This window comes from Dermochelys coriacea, chromosome 2 (assembly GCF_009764565.3).
Source record: "Dermochelys coriacea isolate rDerCor1 chromosome 2, rDerCor1.pri.v4, whole genome shotgun sequence".
NCBI lineage: Eukaryota > Metazoa > Chordata > Testudines > Dermochelyidae > Dermochelys > Dermochelys coriacea.
The window spans coordinates 248,509,477-248,530,417 of NC_050069.1; the positions used below are offsets into that span (position 1 = coordinate 248,509,477).

The 20,941-nt window shown below is 39.6% G+C and overlaps 1 protein-coding gene across 3 annotated transcripts in view; it reads right to left on the reverse strand.

Annotated features, from left to right (window-relative positions):
* The window catches only part of WDR37 (WD repeat domain 37), a 68,276-nt gene extending 51,704 nt beyond the window's left edge, over nucleotides 1-16,572 (reverse strand). The window contains exons 1-3 of one of the 3 annotated variants that reach the window (XM_043509585.1): nucleotides 16,319-16,563; nucleotides 7,775-7,806; nucleotides 4,604-4,781 (exon numbers count right to left, since the gene is read on the reverse strand). In XM_043509585.1, the coding sequence (XP_043365520.1) occupies nucleotides 4,604-4,741 (138 nt within the window). In that variant the 5' untranslated portion in view covers nucleotides 4,742-4,781; nucleotides 7,775-7,806; nucleotides 16,319-16,563. Of the gene's footprint in view, nucleotides 1-4,603; nucleotides 4,782-6,145; nucleotides 7,807-16,318 lie in introns of all 3 variants that reach the window. The other 2 variants (XM_043509587.1, XM_038391108.2) reach the window with 2 other exon arrangements.
* Between the last annotated feature and the right edge of the window lie 4,369 nt (nucleotides 16,573-20,941).

Genomic DNA, 20,941 nt, shown 5'->3' on the forward strand with positions numbered 1-20,941 from the left:
TGGCCACCCATCATCCATCTCCTCTCTCCTTTCATCTCATTATTTCTAATACATCTCCTTTCCTCCCTACAGATCATCAAGACTTTTCTCTCCACAGTAAATGCAACACATTTCTTTACACAGTATTCAGAACTGAATTCGAACAGATGAGCTGGGATACTTCCCTGTATACACAAATGTGACAATTATTCAAGAGAGAAAGGGTGTTCTTGTGATAAAAGCACTGGACAGGGACTTAAATGATCTAGGTTCAATTCTAAGCTCTGCCACAGAATTCCTGTATTGACCTTAGGCAAATCTCTTGTTGTTTCATCGGCCCATCTGCAATATGGGGATACATAGTACTTTTCTCCCACTCTGTCTTATGTATTTAGACAGTAATGTCTTTGGGACAAGCAATTTTCTCACACTCTGAGCAGTGGGATTTCTATGTGCTGTTCATAATACAAATAGTTCTGCTACCAAGGCCTTTGGCTGCTTTGCTGAGAGGATGGTGAGTAAACCAGAAGAAAGTAGGTAATGAATCAAAACGATTTAGCTTCTTTAAAAAGATATCATTTCACTTTCTTCAATTTTACAGGACATTTTTTGTTTCATCAGCTTTACAGGACATTCTTTCATACATGCTGGAATCTCTTTAGATAGAGTGAAGGTGAAACAACTGCCTGTTGAAGACAAACTACTTAGAATTGCTAAATACAAAAGTGTACTAGAGAAGGAGGATTATAAATAGCCAGAACAGAGTGAAAAACAGCTATACACAGTGATTATGCAAATCAGTTACCTAAACTCAATGAATTGCATATTTGGGGCAAAATTGTATATTTATGTCTCTAACTGTTAAAATATCAGGTTTCAGAGTAGCAGCCGTGTTAGTCTGTATTCGCAAAAAGAAAAGGAGTACTTGTGGCACCTTAGAGACTAACAAATTTATTAGAGCATAAGCTTTTGTTAGTCTCTAAGGTGCCACAAGTACTCCTTTTCTTTTTGTTAAAATATCCTTGCACTACGGCTGAGACATTTCTCTTTCCTTTCTTCTGTTGTTGATATTACACAATAACTGAAGGTGAGCTATTAATTGTGTGTGTTAAATTTTTAGTTTGCCAGTTGTATGTTTTATGTTAGAGACGTTTTCACTAAAGTGAGAATTACTATGCTCACAAGATATAAAGCAGCAAATTTAGTAATTCCTCTGTGAGTGCTTTAAGCATATGGGAAATAATTTCCATAGCTCAAAACTCTGAGCCCTTAAACCACAATCATCTGCCTGACCAGGTGTTCCAATAGCCAGTAAAAGGTAAGTAAACTTAAGTTTCTCCAAAGATACATTTATCAGACGCTCCAAATGGTGATGTCTCTGGAAAATGGGAACTAGCAAGACATGTTATAAATAGGATAAAGACCACCAAGTGACAGCATCTCTTAAATCCACATAAACCTATGTTAATGCAATATTAAGGTTGAAAACTGAAAATAATCTAACATTAACTCACTTACAGGAGTTATCCTGTGCACACCTGGATAAGTTTAGGTTCAAGTATGCAATACATGCAATGTAGCCACAATTACATTGAGAACATTAACTAACTTCCAGACTCATGTTTCAATCTGCAAACCTCAGAACGGGATTCATAACAAAACATTTTATAAAAAGAAAAGTGAAGAGGCAAAATCCAAATTTGTAATCATTTAAATTTCAAACCTTTGCCTCTATTTCCTAGTTTAAGCAGCTACAAAGAGCACATTGTGAAGACTGGTTTCAAAGTGGTAGCCGTATTACTCTGTATCAGCAAAAACAACGAGGAGTCCTTGTGGCACCTTAGAGACTAACAAAATTATTTGGGCATAAGCTTTTGTGAGCTAAAACCCACTTCATCAGATGCATAGAGTGGAAAACACAGTAGGCAGGTATAAATACACAGCACATGAAAAGACCCCCCAGTTAGTAAGGCAACTCCCATCTTTTCACGTGCTGCGTATTTATACCTGCCTACTGTATTTTCTACTCAATGCATCTAATGAAGTGGGTTTTAGCCCACGAAAACTTATGCCCAAATAAATTTGTTAGCCTGTAAGGTGCCACAAGGACTCCTCGTTGTTTTTGATCGTGCAGACTGTATCAGATAAAAGGAAAACAGAGCCAGGCAACAAAAGCAAGTGGGTGTAGTCCCAACTTCTGTTGTGAAGATGACAATAAAATAGGGGCACTCTAAAATTTAGGTCAGGACCTACCTACTATCAGGGAAAAGGGCACTACCAACAGGCTGCACTGTCAGCTGTTTCAAAGGCTGTTTCGGAGAAAGCCTAAGCACTCAGATGAAAGGCTGAGGATAAAAGGATCCTCAAGAGGCAACAACAGCTTACTTCACTTGGTGGGGAAGTGTACGCAACCAGGAAGTGAAGTACCTAGAGTCAGCAGTCACTGAGGACAGAGCAAGTGATACTGGAGAAACCACTATAGAACGGAAAATCTAAGTTGGGAAGTGGAAAAAAAAAAACTTTTTGGGGGTGGGGGTAGAGGTGGACAACAACGAAATTTAAGCAATGGAACAAATTACCATATATTTTCATAAAATAATAAAATTTCATCTAATTGGGATACCAAGGGGATTGACTTGATGACCCAATATACGTGCCATCTTTAATCAACCTCTAGTCTCAAAAACTACTTTGTTTTTTGCACAAACAAAAACCTCAGAATTTAATGTCCCAGCACAATCCATGACAAGACAGGACTGGGGATAGACAAGAACAACGGTTAAAGAAGGGAGACAAATTAATCAAGTGTGGTCTACAAACAAACGATGTGAATTTAAATCAATTTAGTTACCTTCAGTGCAAGTTATCTAAAAATGACTTGAATCACTTTTACTGTGAAATAAAAGTGTTCACACACAGACTTTTATAAAACAGATTTAATTAAAAGTTTGTATGTAGACCAGCCATTAGACAGCCTTATACAAATGTGCTTGTCAGCAGAATTTAGCAAATTTACCAGGAGCCTACAACTAAAGAACGAGCCCTAGTCAAGGCCAGAAAATCCTTAACCTAGGGTTAAAATGTAATTTAGACGCTCAAACCCAGGGTTCCCTGACAGACGTCAGCTAACTCAAGTCCCACTAACCCTAGGCTTACATTGTTGGGCACGTATACCCTTAGTTTAACAGCCTGCTAACTGTTTGTATTCTTTGATATTAAACAAAAACTACCCATCTTTAATTTATTTTAATATTTACCATATAAAAATACAAAATGTCAGCAGCTCTTAACCTCTCAAGCTTTGCCCTTGTTGTCCTGGTTGCTTTTAGACCAATGCCTGGAGTAATCGAAAATAACCTTTCTGCTAGTCCAGTATCTCAGCTGTCCCTTATCACTGCTTGTTTAAGTCAGGAAGGAAGGTAAGAAGATATCCTTTCTGAGACTATTACCTATTCACAAAAAGAAAAGGAGTACTTGTGGCACCTTAGAGACTAACAAATTTATTAGAGCATAAGCTTTCGTGAGCTACAGCTCACTTCATCGGCTGTAGCTCACGAAAGCTTATGCTCTAATAAATTTGTTAGTCTCTAAGGTGCCACAAGTACTCCTTTTCTTTTTGCGAATACAGACTAACACGGCTGCTACTCTGAAACCTGTCATTACCTATTCAGTACTTCAGAAAATATGAGACACAAAAATGGATGTTTTATATAATGAGCTGAAAAAATACAGGTACTAACTATAAGGATTAACTTTAAACACAGTGAAGGTTTCTTTAGAAGTAAGTTGCAAACTAACCCAAAACTTAGAAAAAGCTAGTTACCAACTCTAAATGAGTAACATTATGGGCTTGATTACAAGGATTTTTGCTTTTGTCTAGCAAAATGAAGCAATATACCTTTGTCTCCTCAGAAAGGGTAACTTTTCAGAGAGCCTCGCACAGTTAGACCTATTTTTCCTTTGAAGATTTATGACTACAAAGAAGTTCATGACTTCTTTATCTGATATTTTGTTCTTAATATTTCAAAGTCATCTCTCCTGGACAATTCAGTTAGAAGTCTGATATTCTTTGCCAAGTCCATATTGCCCAGTATATGAAGTTAATGGCTGTTTGGAACTTAACTGCATTATGTTCTCCCACCCCATTTCCTTACAAACTCTACATTTGTACTGGAAGACTTACTAAAGCATTCAAAATCACTTCAGGTTAAAATGGAGTCAAGTTTGTATCTGTTATCAGAGTTCTGGGCAGGTAAATGAAGGTTACACAAGAATCCTGGATTTGTCATTCTCTGCCCTGAAGAAAGTACACAATTATCTCATTTATACTTGAGCTGATTTGTACAGACTGTTTTTAACATGGCTTGACTGTTAAAACCAGTTTCCCAATAAATGTGGCTAGGCTATGTTCTTAGGGGCATTTATTTTATGGAAGGGTATTACAGCATAATTTGTAAAGTTTTCCCATTAACATCTGTCCACTTAAAGTTCCAGTTTAACTAAATATTCTTCATGACTTAAGTCTGTATTTATTTTTCGGTACACAAAGAAATAAGACAGTTCCATTATTTATTTGTAAAGAGTTTTAAGAAATTAGTTCTTGAATATCAAACTGTTAGTTTACCTGCCCTTCCAACATCTCTCTTTGCAATCCCGTCCTTTCTTGCTCAGAACTGTTGGTTCTTCGTATAGAAAGACTGTGCGATTTGCGCTTCTGCTTTGCTTGCCGAGCAGTTGCACAACTTCCACTTTCTGTGGGCATTACTTCAAGGAAATAACTTCACTGAGACGCCTATGATAAACTAAGGACAAGTATTAAGCATTACAATTTGCTCTACATAACAGGCCACAGTAAGAAGTATTTCTTGGAATGGAAACATTTAGGTCTATTGAATTCTAGTTTTGTTTTAGATTTCATTAAGCCCTTCCAGGAGGGACCGATTTCTATTAAACTTACAGCTGTAATTTAAGTAACTAATTTTTAAGAGTTTAAATATATGAATCTGAATAAGTAGAGAATGGAATCACATTACACTGCATTTTTTCATTCGTTACTAACCCTCCACAAAATGAAAAAAAATAATTTCACTATCTTGTGATTACTAACCACTTTCCAAATTAAAATCTAGAGATAGCTCCAAAATGCTTCCAGGAAACAACCAATATTCATATTGTATTTCACTGAAACACATGCAAAGTTAAAATCCAGCTGGAAAATGGAAGTACAGGGACTTGATAATTGAGGGACACTGTCAGGTTACAAATATATAAAACCACGGTTTGTTAGTCTACACAATTCCATAAGTGTGCTTGCTTTTTACCTCTAATGATAGTAATTTAAAGTAAGGTTGAAAAATTTGAAAATCTAGTCTTTCAACATTCACTCAGCTTGTATAAAGAAACTAGCCTTGTCAGTTTCATGTTTGTTTATAGTCAATTTCATTTAATTTTTAGTTAGTCAAAACATTTCTATAAATATTAGGTTTCCTAAGGCTGTTAAAACAAAAGCCAAGTTATATACCTGACAGTATCTCTTCAACTAAATTTACTATACATGACCCACTGTGTTTCTCAATTTAAGAAAATCAAATGATTTGTTGCATAAACTATTGGAGAATATATACTTCGTTGTCAAAAATTTAGTTTAATTTTGAAAAAAATCTAGGAATTATAACAGTTGTTTTAAAACTGGTTTCAGTATCAGTTTCAAAACATTTAATTTTTTTGAATTAATCGCAATAGCAATCTCAGTTTTACTATAAAGCAATTCAAATAAGTTAAGTTCTCACTGATTTAAAACTTTGTTGATAATGTAACATTGAGATAACTGGAAAAAATATTCATTCTCCAGCCTTAATGATTTCTGAAAAAGTAATCACAACCCAAAGAATAGCTGCAGTAGTCTGCAGAGCAAAAGGAGAGCAGAGTTGGCACAGCTATTAAGGCTGAGCTATTAACTAAACTTCCTAAAGAAGTTAATCAGAAGAAAAATTACATCAGACCCATGGCCATCTCCAGTTTAAGATCTGCCAAAATACTAAAGCTTGAGCAAGCTAGGAATGAGCACCATCACACTCTTTACAACATTACATGTTAACTCATTTGGTTTTCAACATTTTTAAATCCTGCATTATCAAATATTCAGCCAATGACAAAAGTAACTTACTGAAAAGTATTATGGGCTAAGTAGACAATGTCCTTCAATTTGCTTTGATTTTTATATATATATATAAAGTCCATCAGATTTATATATATATATATATATATATACACACACACACACACACACACACACACACATATAAAAAAAATCTGATGGACTCCAACTGTTAGTTAAGGTTTGAATGCTTGCTCCTGCTCTCTCTCTCTCTCTCTCACACACACACACACACACACTCTCTCTCTTCTTACTTAAAATACAAAGATTATTTTTAGAGGTTTTGGGCCCCTTGATGTATCATCTGTTCTATGAGTACCACTAAACTTCCAGTACCAAACCCACAATGAATCTAAAATAAAATCCAGGCTACAACAGTATCTAAAATGCTTCCACTAAGTCTCACTGGGTACTTCGCATTGCCCCCTTACTCTCTTTTATCTGTGGTTTATTAGAAGAAACTAGTCACAACCAGGTTCACAAAATCATTGGGATGCAAAGAGGAGGGAGAGAACTGTACTTTTGTGTAGGATGTTTCTCATTTCACCCAAAGTTTTTTATTTATCACATAAAAGGAAACTTAGTTACTTATAAAAATAGGATTGATGTAGCAAACAACTCTAAGATTGATGAAAATAAACTGTTGGGTCTGTTTTAAATGTTTCACTTTGAGTCATTGTCCTTGATCAACAAGGATGCCTAGATAGTTGCATTGAGGTTACACTACTCCCTTCAATGTGCACTGCCTTGGCTTATTAAAGGTATTTCATTTTGGTAGGTCTTTACAGACTGCTTCACAACAGTCTTTCTAGACTTCTTTCCCCCACTAGTTCTGGCAACTGCATACCGATACATTTTACACTGGAAAAAATACAGACTAATAACTTGAAACAGTCAACTGGGAGAAAAAAATCATTTCTCCCTGAAAAATGTGTACCTACTGTTATACCTAATATTACAATAACTGAAAGATTAGAGGAAAACATCATTTCTCTATTATTTCAGCTTATTTTGTCCACGATAGCATTCTAACACTTTTACTGATGATCAGTTGCACACTCTCTTTCTCATGCACCAGCACAATCACAAGACTCATGCACTACTCTGGAGTCAGTTCACATGCACACTCTTCCCCAGCCCTTGCATGAAGGTGTTTACTAGTACAGGAGCAGCAAAGCTGACATTGAAGAGGCAGCAGGCAAGCATGTGCATAGAGAGGGAGGGAGGGGAAATAGAAGGGACCAGCTTAAGTACATTCAGAGTTGTTGCTCTCGTGCCCACTATAAAAACATTTAGTAAAGGAGCAGAACACAACAACAAAAACCTCCATAATTAAGGATTTTTTTAAAATTTAAATAGTATGTGTTGGTTTAAGATTTGTTTAAACAATTAGCTAATTCAAACAGTCAAGTTGACAGTATCCCTTTAAATATCCGTATGAAAACATTTTCAAAATTGTAAAAATGATTTTTTAGTCAAAAAGGTGATCACAATATAAGCTACATTTTCTATGATGTAGACTTTACAAAAAATATCTTTGGCAATATGATCCTACAGCATAAAACAATAAAGGTGCTCATTACTGGCAGTTACCTGGATGCCCCTTATTAGGTAATGCTTTCAAACAATTAAAGTTACCTGTCCAGAGTATCAGTGTCATGTTACATATCCTATGAAAACCATATTAAATATTGATTAGTAAAACAGCACATAAACCAAAGTCTTTCACATCTTTAGCTTGAACTCTTTAGTAACTAAAACATGCAGACAAAAAAATAACTGCACGTCAATATTAAGCACCATATTTGACCCAAACAAGGAGAAAGACTTAAAACTGTCATGTTATATAGTTAGTCTGATTAGTCAAGTATATTGGCTTTTTTTCCTGCTGATTCAGGAAGTTATATCAATGGTTTCTGAAAAGAGCCATACCCATCTCTCCTCTGCTGATAGAGCTACCTGGCTGAAGAGCCAGAATGGGTCAATGATCCACTTGCCTCCTGAACCCTGATTCCAAACCAAACAGAACTTCTCAAAGCTAATTCTTAGTCTAAAAGGAGGGCAGCTGATCAGGAATAAACAAACAATCTGTACAGCAGCAGGATCTAATAATGCAATATTGTTAAACAGCATTCTAGTTGCATTTTAGAGTGCTAATACAGATGTACTATAAAATCAGCACAATGAGTATCTGTACTTATTCTGCCACGAAGCTTCGGACAGCTCAAGTGTTACAATAAACGCCTGAATAATATCTTCTCCTACAGTGATTTCTCAAAGCCTTGACATAATAAAGATGTGTGTCAAACTCATTTGCTACCAATCAGCACAAGCAGGGACAAATGATGTACTCTAGAGAATAGCCTATGTTGTGAATAATCACCTATTCTTACAATGCCATATTATTCATATATTTCAATTATCCTTTTTTGATACAACTAATAAACATTTTAAAATGTGAGAAAGTAAAGCTCTATCACCTACCTTTCTGTAATAAAAGTTACCATATATTGAGTCAATTATAGTATTTTGTTAGAGTTGGAATAGATTTGTGTAACAAATTATTGTTGTGCTTTATTTGACTATGATGATGAAGCAGCAGTAACTAATTCAAATTAAGGTGCAAACTAGTATTAGACTTCCATTCTTTTCAGAAAGGCACTTACTGCAACAGTGAACGTACTCTGCTTGCATGTTTCTTCTCTGTTGTTTGTTGTTCAGGAGTTAAACAAGTTGTGTAATGCAAGGAAAGAATGCAAGGGGCAAGCTTGTTGCTGCAAGCCAGAGAGGAAATCCATTTTAGGAAGTGTCAGAGTGCAGATGGAATGACTAAAGCACTGCAGCTCCTTTTTTGTTCATTCAAAAAAACATAAGAGTTGGGAAAAAACAGCGAGGAGGTCAGGGAGAATGAAGAGTTTGCAGCAAGATCTCTTTTACCTAAGAACCAAGTTCATTTTCCTCATTCCCTGCTCAGTTTTGTTAAATTCTATCTATATTGATATTGAATACTTTAGAGGTTTTAGATTTTCAAAAGCAAATAAGGAACGTAATAGTCCCATTACCTCCCATTAGTCCTAAATCCCTTAAGTACTTTTGAATATCTCCCTATCAAACATTAAGTTTCAGAACAACAATTAGCTATTTTAGTGTGCAGTACATAATGAAGTAGATCTGAAAGTTCCTTATTACTGCTGAACAGGAGGATAATTGCTAAAATGAAGTCCGATTAAACAGGTCGATGTCAAACACTTTTAAGTCATTGTTTTCCCACAGGTCATGTTTGAAAATAAAAGTGATTAATTATTGTTTGGCAAGCCTTTCATTGTATGTGACCGATTTTGAAATTAACAGAAGTTTTTAATTGAATTCCTAGCTTATGCAGTTATGTTCTCAGTGTCCATATAGCTCTAGAAATTAGTGGGAACACAACGCTTCCATTTTGAGGTACTCTGTGAACACTTATTTTCAGGGACACTGAGCATTCGCAACTCCCTCATGAATTCAGTGGGAGTTCCAAGCGTTCAGCAGATTTGAAAGTCAGGTAAAATGGCTTTTTAGGATAAAATAGTTGTTCCTTCTAAATAAATACACATTTAAACATTATACCATATTAGATATCATAGTAGCAATGCTAAAGCTAAGGATAATCATTGTAAGGGTGATCAAATATTTAATCTATTTGACACTTATTACAAGACTAATTTAGTTTCAACATACACTGTAGCATATTATCATTTAGAAAACAAAATTATAGACTGCAACACAGGCAATGTCAATTTCAACATTACATACACAATACATTCATTTAATTATGGCATAACTAACATTGCAATTTTCTTTAAAAACCAGACAGTGGAAGTGTAAACTCTCAGTAGCTATTGTGACAACATATTTACTTGCTATATCAAACTATTACATTTTTTCAGTATTCTGTTACTTTTAGAAGGGTCAGAAAGGAACCTCTCCACGGATGGTAACTGAACTTCCCATTGGGCCAGCTGACAAATTACTCTGTTAAATGCCATGACTTGAAATGCCATGGCTTGAAAAGTTAACTAGGCAGCTACTAGCCGGAGACAACTAGACAAAAGCCAATGTGAAAGACAGTAAGAGAACCCACTAGTGAAGTTCAAGTGCAATGTACTGGTGAAAAGCCCAGCCCTCATTCCCATGTTCTGAAGAGGCAATAAATACTGCCCCAGATCCATCTCAGGGCTCCATCTTTCATTAGCCTATCTCAAATCAGTTATCCAACAACAATTATGTGGATCCCATCATCATAGTATCCAAGTGCTTGATAATTATATGGGAGGTAGGGAATTATCATCCCTATTTCATAGATGGAGAACTGACACAAATGGTAGATGAAATTATTTGTGCAAGGTCACACACAGCAAGTCTATGACTGCACTAGGAATTGAAAGCAGGTCTCTTGAGACTCCGTCTAATGCTCTACCTCACATGATACTGACTCAGTGCCTCCCACTGTAAAGCAAAGTGACACCATCCTTTTAAATGTATGAATTTATTCTCTCTCAAGGGATTATTTTTCACCTGGAATAGTAATACAGAAATGTTGAAGACTTTTTTAAAAAATATAGTCTCACACTGCAGTATCTAGCCTCTGACAACAGCTAGACCTAGAAAATGTAAAATTTTGATATATTGAAGGTGGACAAGTCTCTAAATCTACCCAGTAGACAAACTCATAGCACATCTTTATTGCTTCAATTTAACACACAGAAATAAAGCTCACCTCTCTAGGTACAACACTGGCTATCCAACAGCACACTAGTTCATATTAATCATATTTTCACAGTGACCTGATAACTTTATCCAAGACTTTTGAAGGAACAACATTTCTTCAGTGAATCACTGCCTGATATTCCGGTAAGGTATGTTTAAGTAGCCTCCATGTTATTTCAACAGATTTTAATTTCTTAGAAAGATACAAACTACCTTCCTCCAAACAATTCTGAATGTCTCAAATTCATGCACCACAATGCAAATCTAACAGTAGGGTACAGTCTTCTTGTGAATCAAATGGAAAAGCGCTTCTTCTTTTTTTTTTTTTATGACTACAGCTATTTGATTATCAAGAAACAATGAGGAATCCAGGTGAATACAAAGACTGAGTATTTGAGGAGTTTTATTCTTATTGGGTAGAACTTAGGCATCTCATTCATGGGCCAGGACCTCACTGTGTTAGTGTAGCAGGGTAGTCACCCCGCTCCAGCCCTGAAGGGGTTAAAGCAGCCCTGGAGAGGGCTGTGGCTGGGAACAGCTAGGCTGATTGGGGGAAGTAGCCACAGCTGGGGCCACGCCCCAATCAGGCCATAGCTGGCCCTATAAGAGGGCTGAGGTCCAGAAGCTGTAAAGACTCTCACTCTTGCCCTAGAGTGAGAAGGGCTACTACCTGAGAGCAAAGTACCTAGAGCTATAGCAGTGCTGGGGAAAGGCAAAAGGTGCTAGGGAGCTGGAGCTCCAACCTGGTAAACCTGCAGGCCTTGGTAAAGGCCCAGAAAGGTACTGGGGCTGCTGACGGGGAGCCTGGGAATAGGCAGAGGCAGCTGATCCTAACCTCTTGCCAATGATGAGTAGCCATTACACTGCAGTCTGCCGCAGTGAGCAGGGGTTAGATGATGACTGGCAATAGCTACTGAGGCAAGGTGGGTTTAGAGAGTTGGGGGATCCCCTGGGAGGGGAGACCCAGAGTGTGGGGGTACTACTGGGGCAGAACCCTGAGGAAAAGGGCACCAGGGTCTGGGAGGGACACGGGGCCAGTGGCAGGCGAGGCACCGGTCAGGAGGAGGCGCTTTGAAGGCTGGAGAGCTAATTCCTGAGATGACTAGCAGGAGGTGCTGCACCGGTGAGTTATCACCCTGCTACAGTTAGGTACTGGATAAACAGTATCTGGGTAGCTAAATTGCTATTATGCTCTTAGTTTAATTTTTAAAAATAGACTATTCCCTAACAGCAATAAACCTCTTGTGAGTACGTTAGTTATCCAATAGCTAAGTAACTTTTTTTTTATTGGTTAAATAGTTAACAAAAAACCACATAAGAAGGACTCTAAGGGTAATACTTCTCAGTAAGATCACTCAAGTACTAGCAAGAATCCAACATTTGTACAACACCTTGTCTCAAAGCATTTGTAAGTGCTCTAATTTATCCACTATACACCACAAGCTTGAACATTGTTCAAATGGCACACACAAACACTGCAATGTCCAATCCTCCCAATTTCAAACATTAAGTGAAACTCTAAAACTGGTCAAACATAACCCAGAGAACATCCAAACTGAGCACTGCTCTTTAAATTACGAAAAGACTGTAGACTCAATACCACATTATGTAGCATCTGTCAATGAATCAGGAATAGACAACAATGACCAGTGGTTACTGGAAGAACCCCTAGCATACTGTGAGTCTCTCCTGACAAATGCTTGATAAGGTGGCCTAGTGGATAGAGCACTAGACTGGGACTTAGAACACCAGGATTTGACTCCCAGCTCTGCCATTGACTTGCTGGGAGACCTTGGACAAGTCAATATACTCTGTGCCTCAGTTTTCCCATCTGACACTTACCTCCTTTACAAAGCACTTTGAGATCTACCAATGAAAAGAATATTTCTGTATTATTACAACGATCCGAGGATTGTGTCATTTTTACACTTTGGCAAGCTATGCAAGTATTGCCATGTGAATAAAGGTTTTAGACTGGTAGCCATGTTAGTCTGTATCAGCAAAAAAAAATGAGGAGTACTTGTGGCACACTAGAGACTAACATTCATTTGGGCATAAGCTTTCATGGGCTAAAATCCACTTCATAGGATTCATGCAGTGGAAAATACAGTAGAAGATAGATATAAACACACAGAACATGAAAAAATGGGTGTTGCCATACCAACTGCAATGAGACTAATCAATTAAGGTAGACTATTATCAGCAATAGGAAAAAAACATTTGTAGTGATAATCAGGATGGTCCATGTAAAACATTGGACAAGAAGGTGAGAGCAATGGGGGCGGGGGGGGGGGGAATTAGTACAGGGAAATAGTTTTTACTTTGTGTAATGACCCATCCACTCCCAGTCTTTATTCAAACTTAATTTAATGGTGTCCAGTTTGCAAATTAATTCCAGTTCTGCAGTTTCTCATTGGAGTCTGTTTTTGAAGTTTTTTTTGTTGAAGAATTGCCACTTTTAGGTCTGTAATTGAGTGACCAGGGAGGCTGAAGTGTTCTCCGACTGGTTTTTGAATGTTATAATTCTTGACGTCTGATTTGTGTCCATTTATTCTTTCGTGTAGAGATTGTCCGGTTTGGCCAATGTACATGGCAGAGGGGCATTGCTAGAACATGATGGTATATCACATTGGTAGATGTGCAGGTGAACGAGCCTCTTATGGTATGGCTGATGTGATTAGGCCCTATGATGGTGTCCCCTGAATAGATACGTGGACAGAGTTGGCAACAGGCTTTGTTGCAAGGATAGGTTCCTGGGTTAGTGTTTTTGTAGAGTAGTTGCTGGTGAGTATTTGCTTCAGGTTGGGGAGCTGTCTGTAAGCAAGGACTGGCCTGTCTCCCAAGATCTGTGAGAGTGATGGGTCATCCTTCAGGATAGGTTACTATTGTTACTCACACCTTCTTGTCAACTGTTTGAAATGGCCCATTCTGATTATCACTACAAATGTTTTTTTTCTGCTGCTGATAATAGCCTACCTTTAATTGATTAGGCTTGTTGCAGTTGGTATAACACCCATTTTTTCATGCTCTCTGTGTGTGTGAGATATATATATCTCTTCCTACTGTATTTTCCACTGCATGCATCTGATGAAGTAGGTTTTAGCCCACAAAAGCTTATACCCAAACAAATGTTAGTCTCTAAGGTGCCACAAGTACTCCTTGTTTTTCATGTGAATAAAGTATCCTGTTCCAAACTAACCACTTCATCCCATGTTCAAGAAAACAGTTTCAGTACACAAAATCTATTTAAGCAAACTAAGTTTTAAAATGAAGTGCATTAGGCCACATTTCCACTGGGAAAGTATATTATATTAGACAGCACTAATATGTTTTACTTAAAATGATAATTTAGTAACTAGTCAGGGGAGAAAGTAAGGGGTACGGGCCGGTAGGGCGTACCGGTAAAAGGTAGCCGCCAGTACCACCCGTACCGCTGACTTTAAAGCACTGCCGTGGCAGCGCTTTAAGAACTCTGCTTAAAATGCTGCCACAGCAGCACTTTAACATCTTTTGTGCCCCTCCTCCCCCCATTAGCGGCCCTGCCAGGTCCCAAACCAGAAGGGCTGCCAATGGGGAATGCTACCCCACCCCTTCCGGGGGGAGAGGGCAACGCAACCCCGTACCGGTAAAAGCTGCATTTTACTTTCACCTCTGTAACTTGAATAGACGTGGACAAGTGATCTTTAAGAACATATTAGCTGGCCATGGTTAACACTAATCTCTAAGGTTAACTACAACCAGCTAACATGTTTTTAAACAACTGTCCTCGTCCACATAAAGGACAAAGTTATGTTTAACGTTTAAGACACAAGGGGCTGGTCTATACTCAAACCGGAACCAGAGTAACTAAATCAGTTTTAATGCAAATCTACGTATGGATAATTATTTCAGATTAAGAGTTTCCTATTTCAATTTAATTTAAATTGGTTAAAAAAATTTAAATTAAATCAGAATAGGACATTATTTGAAATAAGACTTCACACAGACTTGTATTGAAACAACTTTAAAGTTGTGAATTAAAAGTCATTTAATTTGGTTCCAGTTTGTACACAAGCCTCTCATTAAAAGAGTTCCTAGCGTGATGCGTTTACCTAAACAAAAGAACACACAAAACAACAGAAGTGAGTGCAGTTTAGAAGCTGCCTAAAACTAAGTATGTTACTGATGAAATCAAGTTTCTATTATGCAAACATCATAAAAGGTACTCATTTTTTCTAAATCCAGTTGTTATATATAAATGAAGTGAGATTTTGCTGTAATGAAGAAATATTTTTAACACCACACATTTATGTTTCCCTGAAAGGTTTATTCAGTGGAGTTGAAATCAATTCAAAGGAGCTATGCCAGTTCATTAAATAAACCTTCCATGAAACAGGGTTACTGACAAGAACGTATTAAAACGATGACTACGATTGACAAACTGGAAATGCTATGAAATTCAAAAGTTGACAAAGACAAGACATGTAAAAGTTTTTGCCCCAAAACACAACATGAGGGACACAATAACTGTATTAATTCCTGAAATACAACACTTATTCTAGTCTTTGTATAAAGGTTTTCCATTCCCTAATTTTAGGAAGGAAATGAAACAGCACGTTTCCTTTCACTTAACAGTGTAAACATGCTGATAACTCCTGGAAATTGACTGTGAAGCTTTAAAAGCTTAATTTATAAACACAGTTAGAAGATCTTTGTCACTTGTGGAAGAGTAAGGATTTGCCTGGGTCCATAAAGTTTCTCCTCATGACACTGCTGTACTGTATGCTAACTGAGCAGCGGCAGCATGTGACGCGAGCTGTGCCTGTAACGCTCATTTAACTCCCAGAGAAAATATAATAAAGGGAAATTCTTCAACGCAACTGGTTCCTCGCGTACCAGCCCTGAGCAAGGGGAAACGGGGAGGTTATTTCTGCTGCAGCTCAGGGCAGCAACCGTAAAATCAAATGGCCGCGCACAGGGAAGAGCTCCCAGGGCACGGCCAGGGTCCGGCGGCAACACGTGGAAAACCCCCTCTCGTCGCAGCATTTGGGGACCCTGCCAACGTCCCTCACCCATGGCTCAGAGCACCCGTGCCGCCCTAGCGGTGCCCCCCCAGCAACACTCCCTCCCCGCTACGGAGCGCCCTCGCGCCGCCCCTCACCCACAGCCGGGGCCCGTTCAGACCCCTCCCCACCGTCACCCCGACTCCCGAGGGGAGAAAGGAAGCGGCCCCCGCCGCCGCCGAGGAATGGCGAGGGCCCCACCCCAGCGGCAGAGAAGGGACAGTGTCCCGGGGGAAGGAAGCCGGCCGGGGGTGGTGGGGGGGGGCGGGAACTGCTTTAAGATCCTCCCCCCTTGGCCGCCTCGCCCGTCCCGACACCGGGGGCAGCCTCCTCGGGCGCGAAAATGGCGGAGGGTCTGGGACCGGGCGGGGAGCCGAGGCCCCCCCGCGCTCACCTGTCACCAACGGCCAGGGCCGAGTCCCAAGGGAGCGCCGCGCACGACCCGGGAAAGGAGGGCGGGCGGGGCCGGGCCGGGCCGGGGCCTAGCGCGGAAGGCGGACGGGACACGCCGTAGGAGGCGACAGCTGGTCCGAAGCGTCTCTGAACCGAGCAGCACCAAGAACCCGCTCACAGGAGAAACCCGCCAACATCCGGCTCCGAGCGGAAGCGCCGCCTCCACCCGCACCATAGAGAAGGGGGGGGCTGCGCAGAGCGTAGCTTGGGGGCGGAGCGAAGGCCCTGGGCCCCCGGGAGGGGCGGGGCGGGCCGAGGGGGACACAGAGCAGATCAATGGACACAAATCGGACATCGGGCCTCACACCTTTCAAACCCGGCAGGAGAGCGCTTCAGCCTGTCTGGCCACTCAGTGACAGATTTAAGGGTGGCAATTTTACAACTACAATACCCACCTGCTGAAGTGAAGAAACAGACTGACAGAGCCAGAAGAGTACCCAGAAGTCACCTACTACAGGACAGGCCCAACAAAGAAGATAACAGAACGCCACTAGCCATCACCTTCAGCCCCCAACTAAAACCCCTCCAACGCATCATCAAGGATCTACAACCTATCCTGAAGGACGAGCCATCGCTCTCTCAGATCTTGGGAGACAGACCAGTCCTTGCTTACAGACAGCCCCCCAATCTGAAGCAAATACTCACCAGCAACCACACACCACACAACAGAACCACTAACCCAGGAACCTATCCTTGCAACAAAGCCCATTGCCAACTCCGTCCACATATCTATTCAGGGGACACCATCATAGGGCCTAATCACATCAGCCACACCATCAGAGGCTCGTTCACCTGCGCATCTACCAATGTGATATATGCCATCATGTGCCAGCAATGCCCCTCTGCCATGTACATTGGCCAAACTGGACAGTCTCTACATAAAAGAATAAATGGACACAAATCAGACGTCAAGAATTATAACATTCAAAAACCAGTTAGAGAACACTTCAATCTCTTTGGTCACTCGATTACAGACCTGAGGGTGGCTATACTTCAACAAAAAAGCTTCAAAAACAGACTCCAACCAGAGACTGCTGAATTGGAATTAATTTGCAAACTGGATACAATTAACTTAGGCTTGAACAGAGACTGGGAATGGATGAGTCATTACACAAAGTAAAACTATTTCCCCATGGTATTTCTCCCCCCCACCCCACCCCCCACTGTTCCTCTGATATTCTTGTTAACTGCTGGAATTAGCCTACCTTGCTTGTCACCATGAAAGGTTTTCCTCCTTTCCCCCCCCTGCTGCTGGTGATGGCTATCTTAAGTGATCTCTCCTTACAGTGTGTATGATAAACCCATTGTTTCATGTTCTCTGTGTGTGTATATCAATCTCCCCTCTGTTTTTTCCACCAAATGCATCCGATGAAGTGAGCTGTAGCTCACGAAAGCTTATGCTCTAATAAATTTGTTAGTCTCTAAGGTGCCACAAGTACTCCTTTTAATTTTGCAACAGGAAAGCTTCAGAAACAGACTCCAAGGAGAAACTGCTGAGCTCGCATTAATATGCAAACTAGATACCATTAACTTGGGTTTGAATAGAGACTGGGAGTGGCTGGGTCATTGCACACATTGCATCTATTTCCTTATGTTAAGTATCCTCACACCTTCTTATCAACTGTCTAAATCGACCATCGTGATTATCGCTACAAATTTTTTTTTCTCCTGCTGATAGTAGCTCATCTTAATTAATTAGCCTCTTACAGTCTGTATGGCAACTTCCACCTTCTTTGTATATATACACACACACACACACACACACACACACACACTTACTATATGTTCCATTCTATGCATCCAATGAAGTGGGTTGTAGCCCACAAAAGCTTATGCTCAAATAAATTTGTTAGTCTCTAAGGTGCCACAAGTACTCCTGTTCTTTTTGTGGATACAGACTAACACGGCTGCTACTCTGAAAGAGTAAAGATCACGTGACTAGGAGGCTGACCTCTGCAGTGGTCGGGCCCCAAGTAGCCACAGACGCATCGAGAAGACAGAGCAGCCCGCTGGCTGATAGCAGCCGGTGGCTCCATCCCAGCGGGGCAGCATATGCACACGCCAAGCCAGAGGCTAGACGTACAATGGGCACCTCAGAGAGCAATTAATGCTGTTTATCACAGTGTAGCTCCCAACCTAGGTGATACCAGCAGGCTGGGTAGACCCTGCCTAAACTGAGAGTAGGGATTAGACAAATGCAGTATAGATGTATTGTCATTATCCCCAAACATTAACAACAGAGGGCGTTGAACAGGAAGGGTAGCTTGGGGCAGCTCGGGGCAGCTCAGCAAGCTGGGACGTGGTGTGTAGAAGCTGGCAGGATGTGCTCCAGAGTCAAGGTTTTAAATCACACACAACCTACATCTGCCCCAGACTGAGGGGTATTCAGTACCTCTCCTCCCAAGGGTTGCGTCAGAAGCCCATTAATAAAGAGCAATGTTAACTATTTAATTGCTGATCAAAGCATATAAGAAAGGAGGCAGATTATTATGGAGGTGCTACTCAGCTCGAAAGTTAAGAAGTTTGGCGTTAAAAGCAGGAATGCCATCTCTTTCAGTTTGTCATCCCCAGACTTACAGGTCTTACTCTGAGCACACAGTGAATTTTCTAAGAATTTACAAATTAATTAGTTAGTTTAATTTTAAAATGTGGCCTTTAAGAAATATAGCACCCTGGATCAGACTTTCCTCCCAAATTATGGTTAATAATGGAATAATAAAAAACTCTTCAAGTCTGCCCTATTGTTAAAACTCATTGAAATCTTGTACATAGGCTCTATTTGAATAAATATTTAAGGATTAATGGTCATTTATGGTTATTATGTTTTGTAACAAAGTTGATCCTTCAGCAGAAGCTGAACTATAATGATCTACTTCAGAGGAGTCCATGAAGAAATACCATCTTTCAAAATGAAAAGGAGTACCGGTGGCACCTTAGAGACTAACAAATTTATTAGAGCATAAGCTTTCGTGAGCTACAGCTCACTTCATCGGATGCATTTGGTGGAAAAAACAGAGGAGAGATTTATATACACACACACAGAGAACATGAAACAATGGGTTTATCATACATACTGTAAGGAGAGTGATCACTTAAGATAAGCCATCACCAGCAGCAGGGGGGGGGAAAGGAGGAAAACCTTTCATGGTGACAAGCAAGGTAGGCTAATTCCAGCAGTTAACAAGAATATCAGAGGAACAGTGGGGGGTGGGGTGGGAGGGAGAAATACCAGGGGGAAATAGTTTTACTTTGTGTAATGACTCATCCATTCCCAGTCTCTATTCAAGCCTAAGTTAATTGTATCCAGTTTGCAAATTAATTCCAATTCAGCAGTCTCTCGTTGGAGTCTGTTTTTGAAGCTTTTTTGTTGAAGTATAGCCACTCTAAGATCTGTGATCGAGTGACCAGAGAGATTGAAGTGTTCTCCAACTGGTTTTTGAATGTTATAATTCTTGACGTCTGATTTATGTCCATTCATTCTTTTACGTAGAGACTGTCCAGTTTGGCCAATGTACATCTCAAAATGACTATGGTCTCCTATTGATCTTAGTGGAACTGTGGACACAGGCAACTGTCCCTTAAGATGCCTTTTTAAAAACATGCTAAGAAGTGGAAATGCATAGTTAGGACCCCCAAACTAAGTCTGCTTCTAATGACACATGAAGGGAAATAAATTTAAATTTATATTTAAAAACACACTAGATCTTATGTGGGAATACAGACACTATAATGCCTTAAAATAGTGGATGATATCATTATAGCATAAAGTTAATTTTGTCAAGGTGCTCTAATTGCACATTTCCATACCTGAATGGATTTTGATTTGTTTTAAATTTAATCTTAACTCTGATTTTCTTGGGTTTACAATATTCAGGAATAATCCTAGTAATATATTTTATCTAAAATACAGATATACAATTCCAACCCTGTTAACTCCATTTTAATTGTTAGGGAATCACATTATGATCTGTGCAATGTACTATAATAGGCATTTTAAATGAGTGGAGTTTGGGATACTACTTCTACCTTTTTTTGCCCAATTCAGCATTTCCTACCTCCTCTTCTGAATACATAGCACAAAATATATATAACTGGGTTTTCTACATGTATTGCAGTAAGGAAGTAATAACTCTTCTGACCATAACTACAGTGCAGCCTGAATTATCCTAACTGTGATTTTCCCAGTCTTCTGTTATTCAAGCACCAGCTATCCCATCTTCAATCATCTCTCAATTATCCTAATGCCCCTGCTGTTTGAACCACAAAAGTTACCCCTACTCCAATTACCCCAGTCACTACCATACTACAATTACCCCTGTGATGCTGGCAGACCAGTTGCCAGCTCAGGCCGAAGCCCCAGGTCAATTCACTTGTGCATTAGTATAGATCAAAATAATTGTTAAATGTATAAGAGTGTATTTGTGTTTAAACTTCATGAAAACTAATGGTAAGTTGCTAGCATTGTTTTCACTTATCTGTATCCTGTTATAATGTAATAACATTTACATTGCGAATACCCCTTTAACTAAATAACCCATCAACTGAGAAAGAAGCCTTGTGAAAT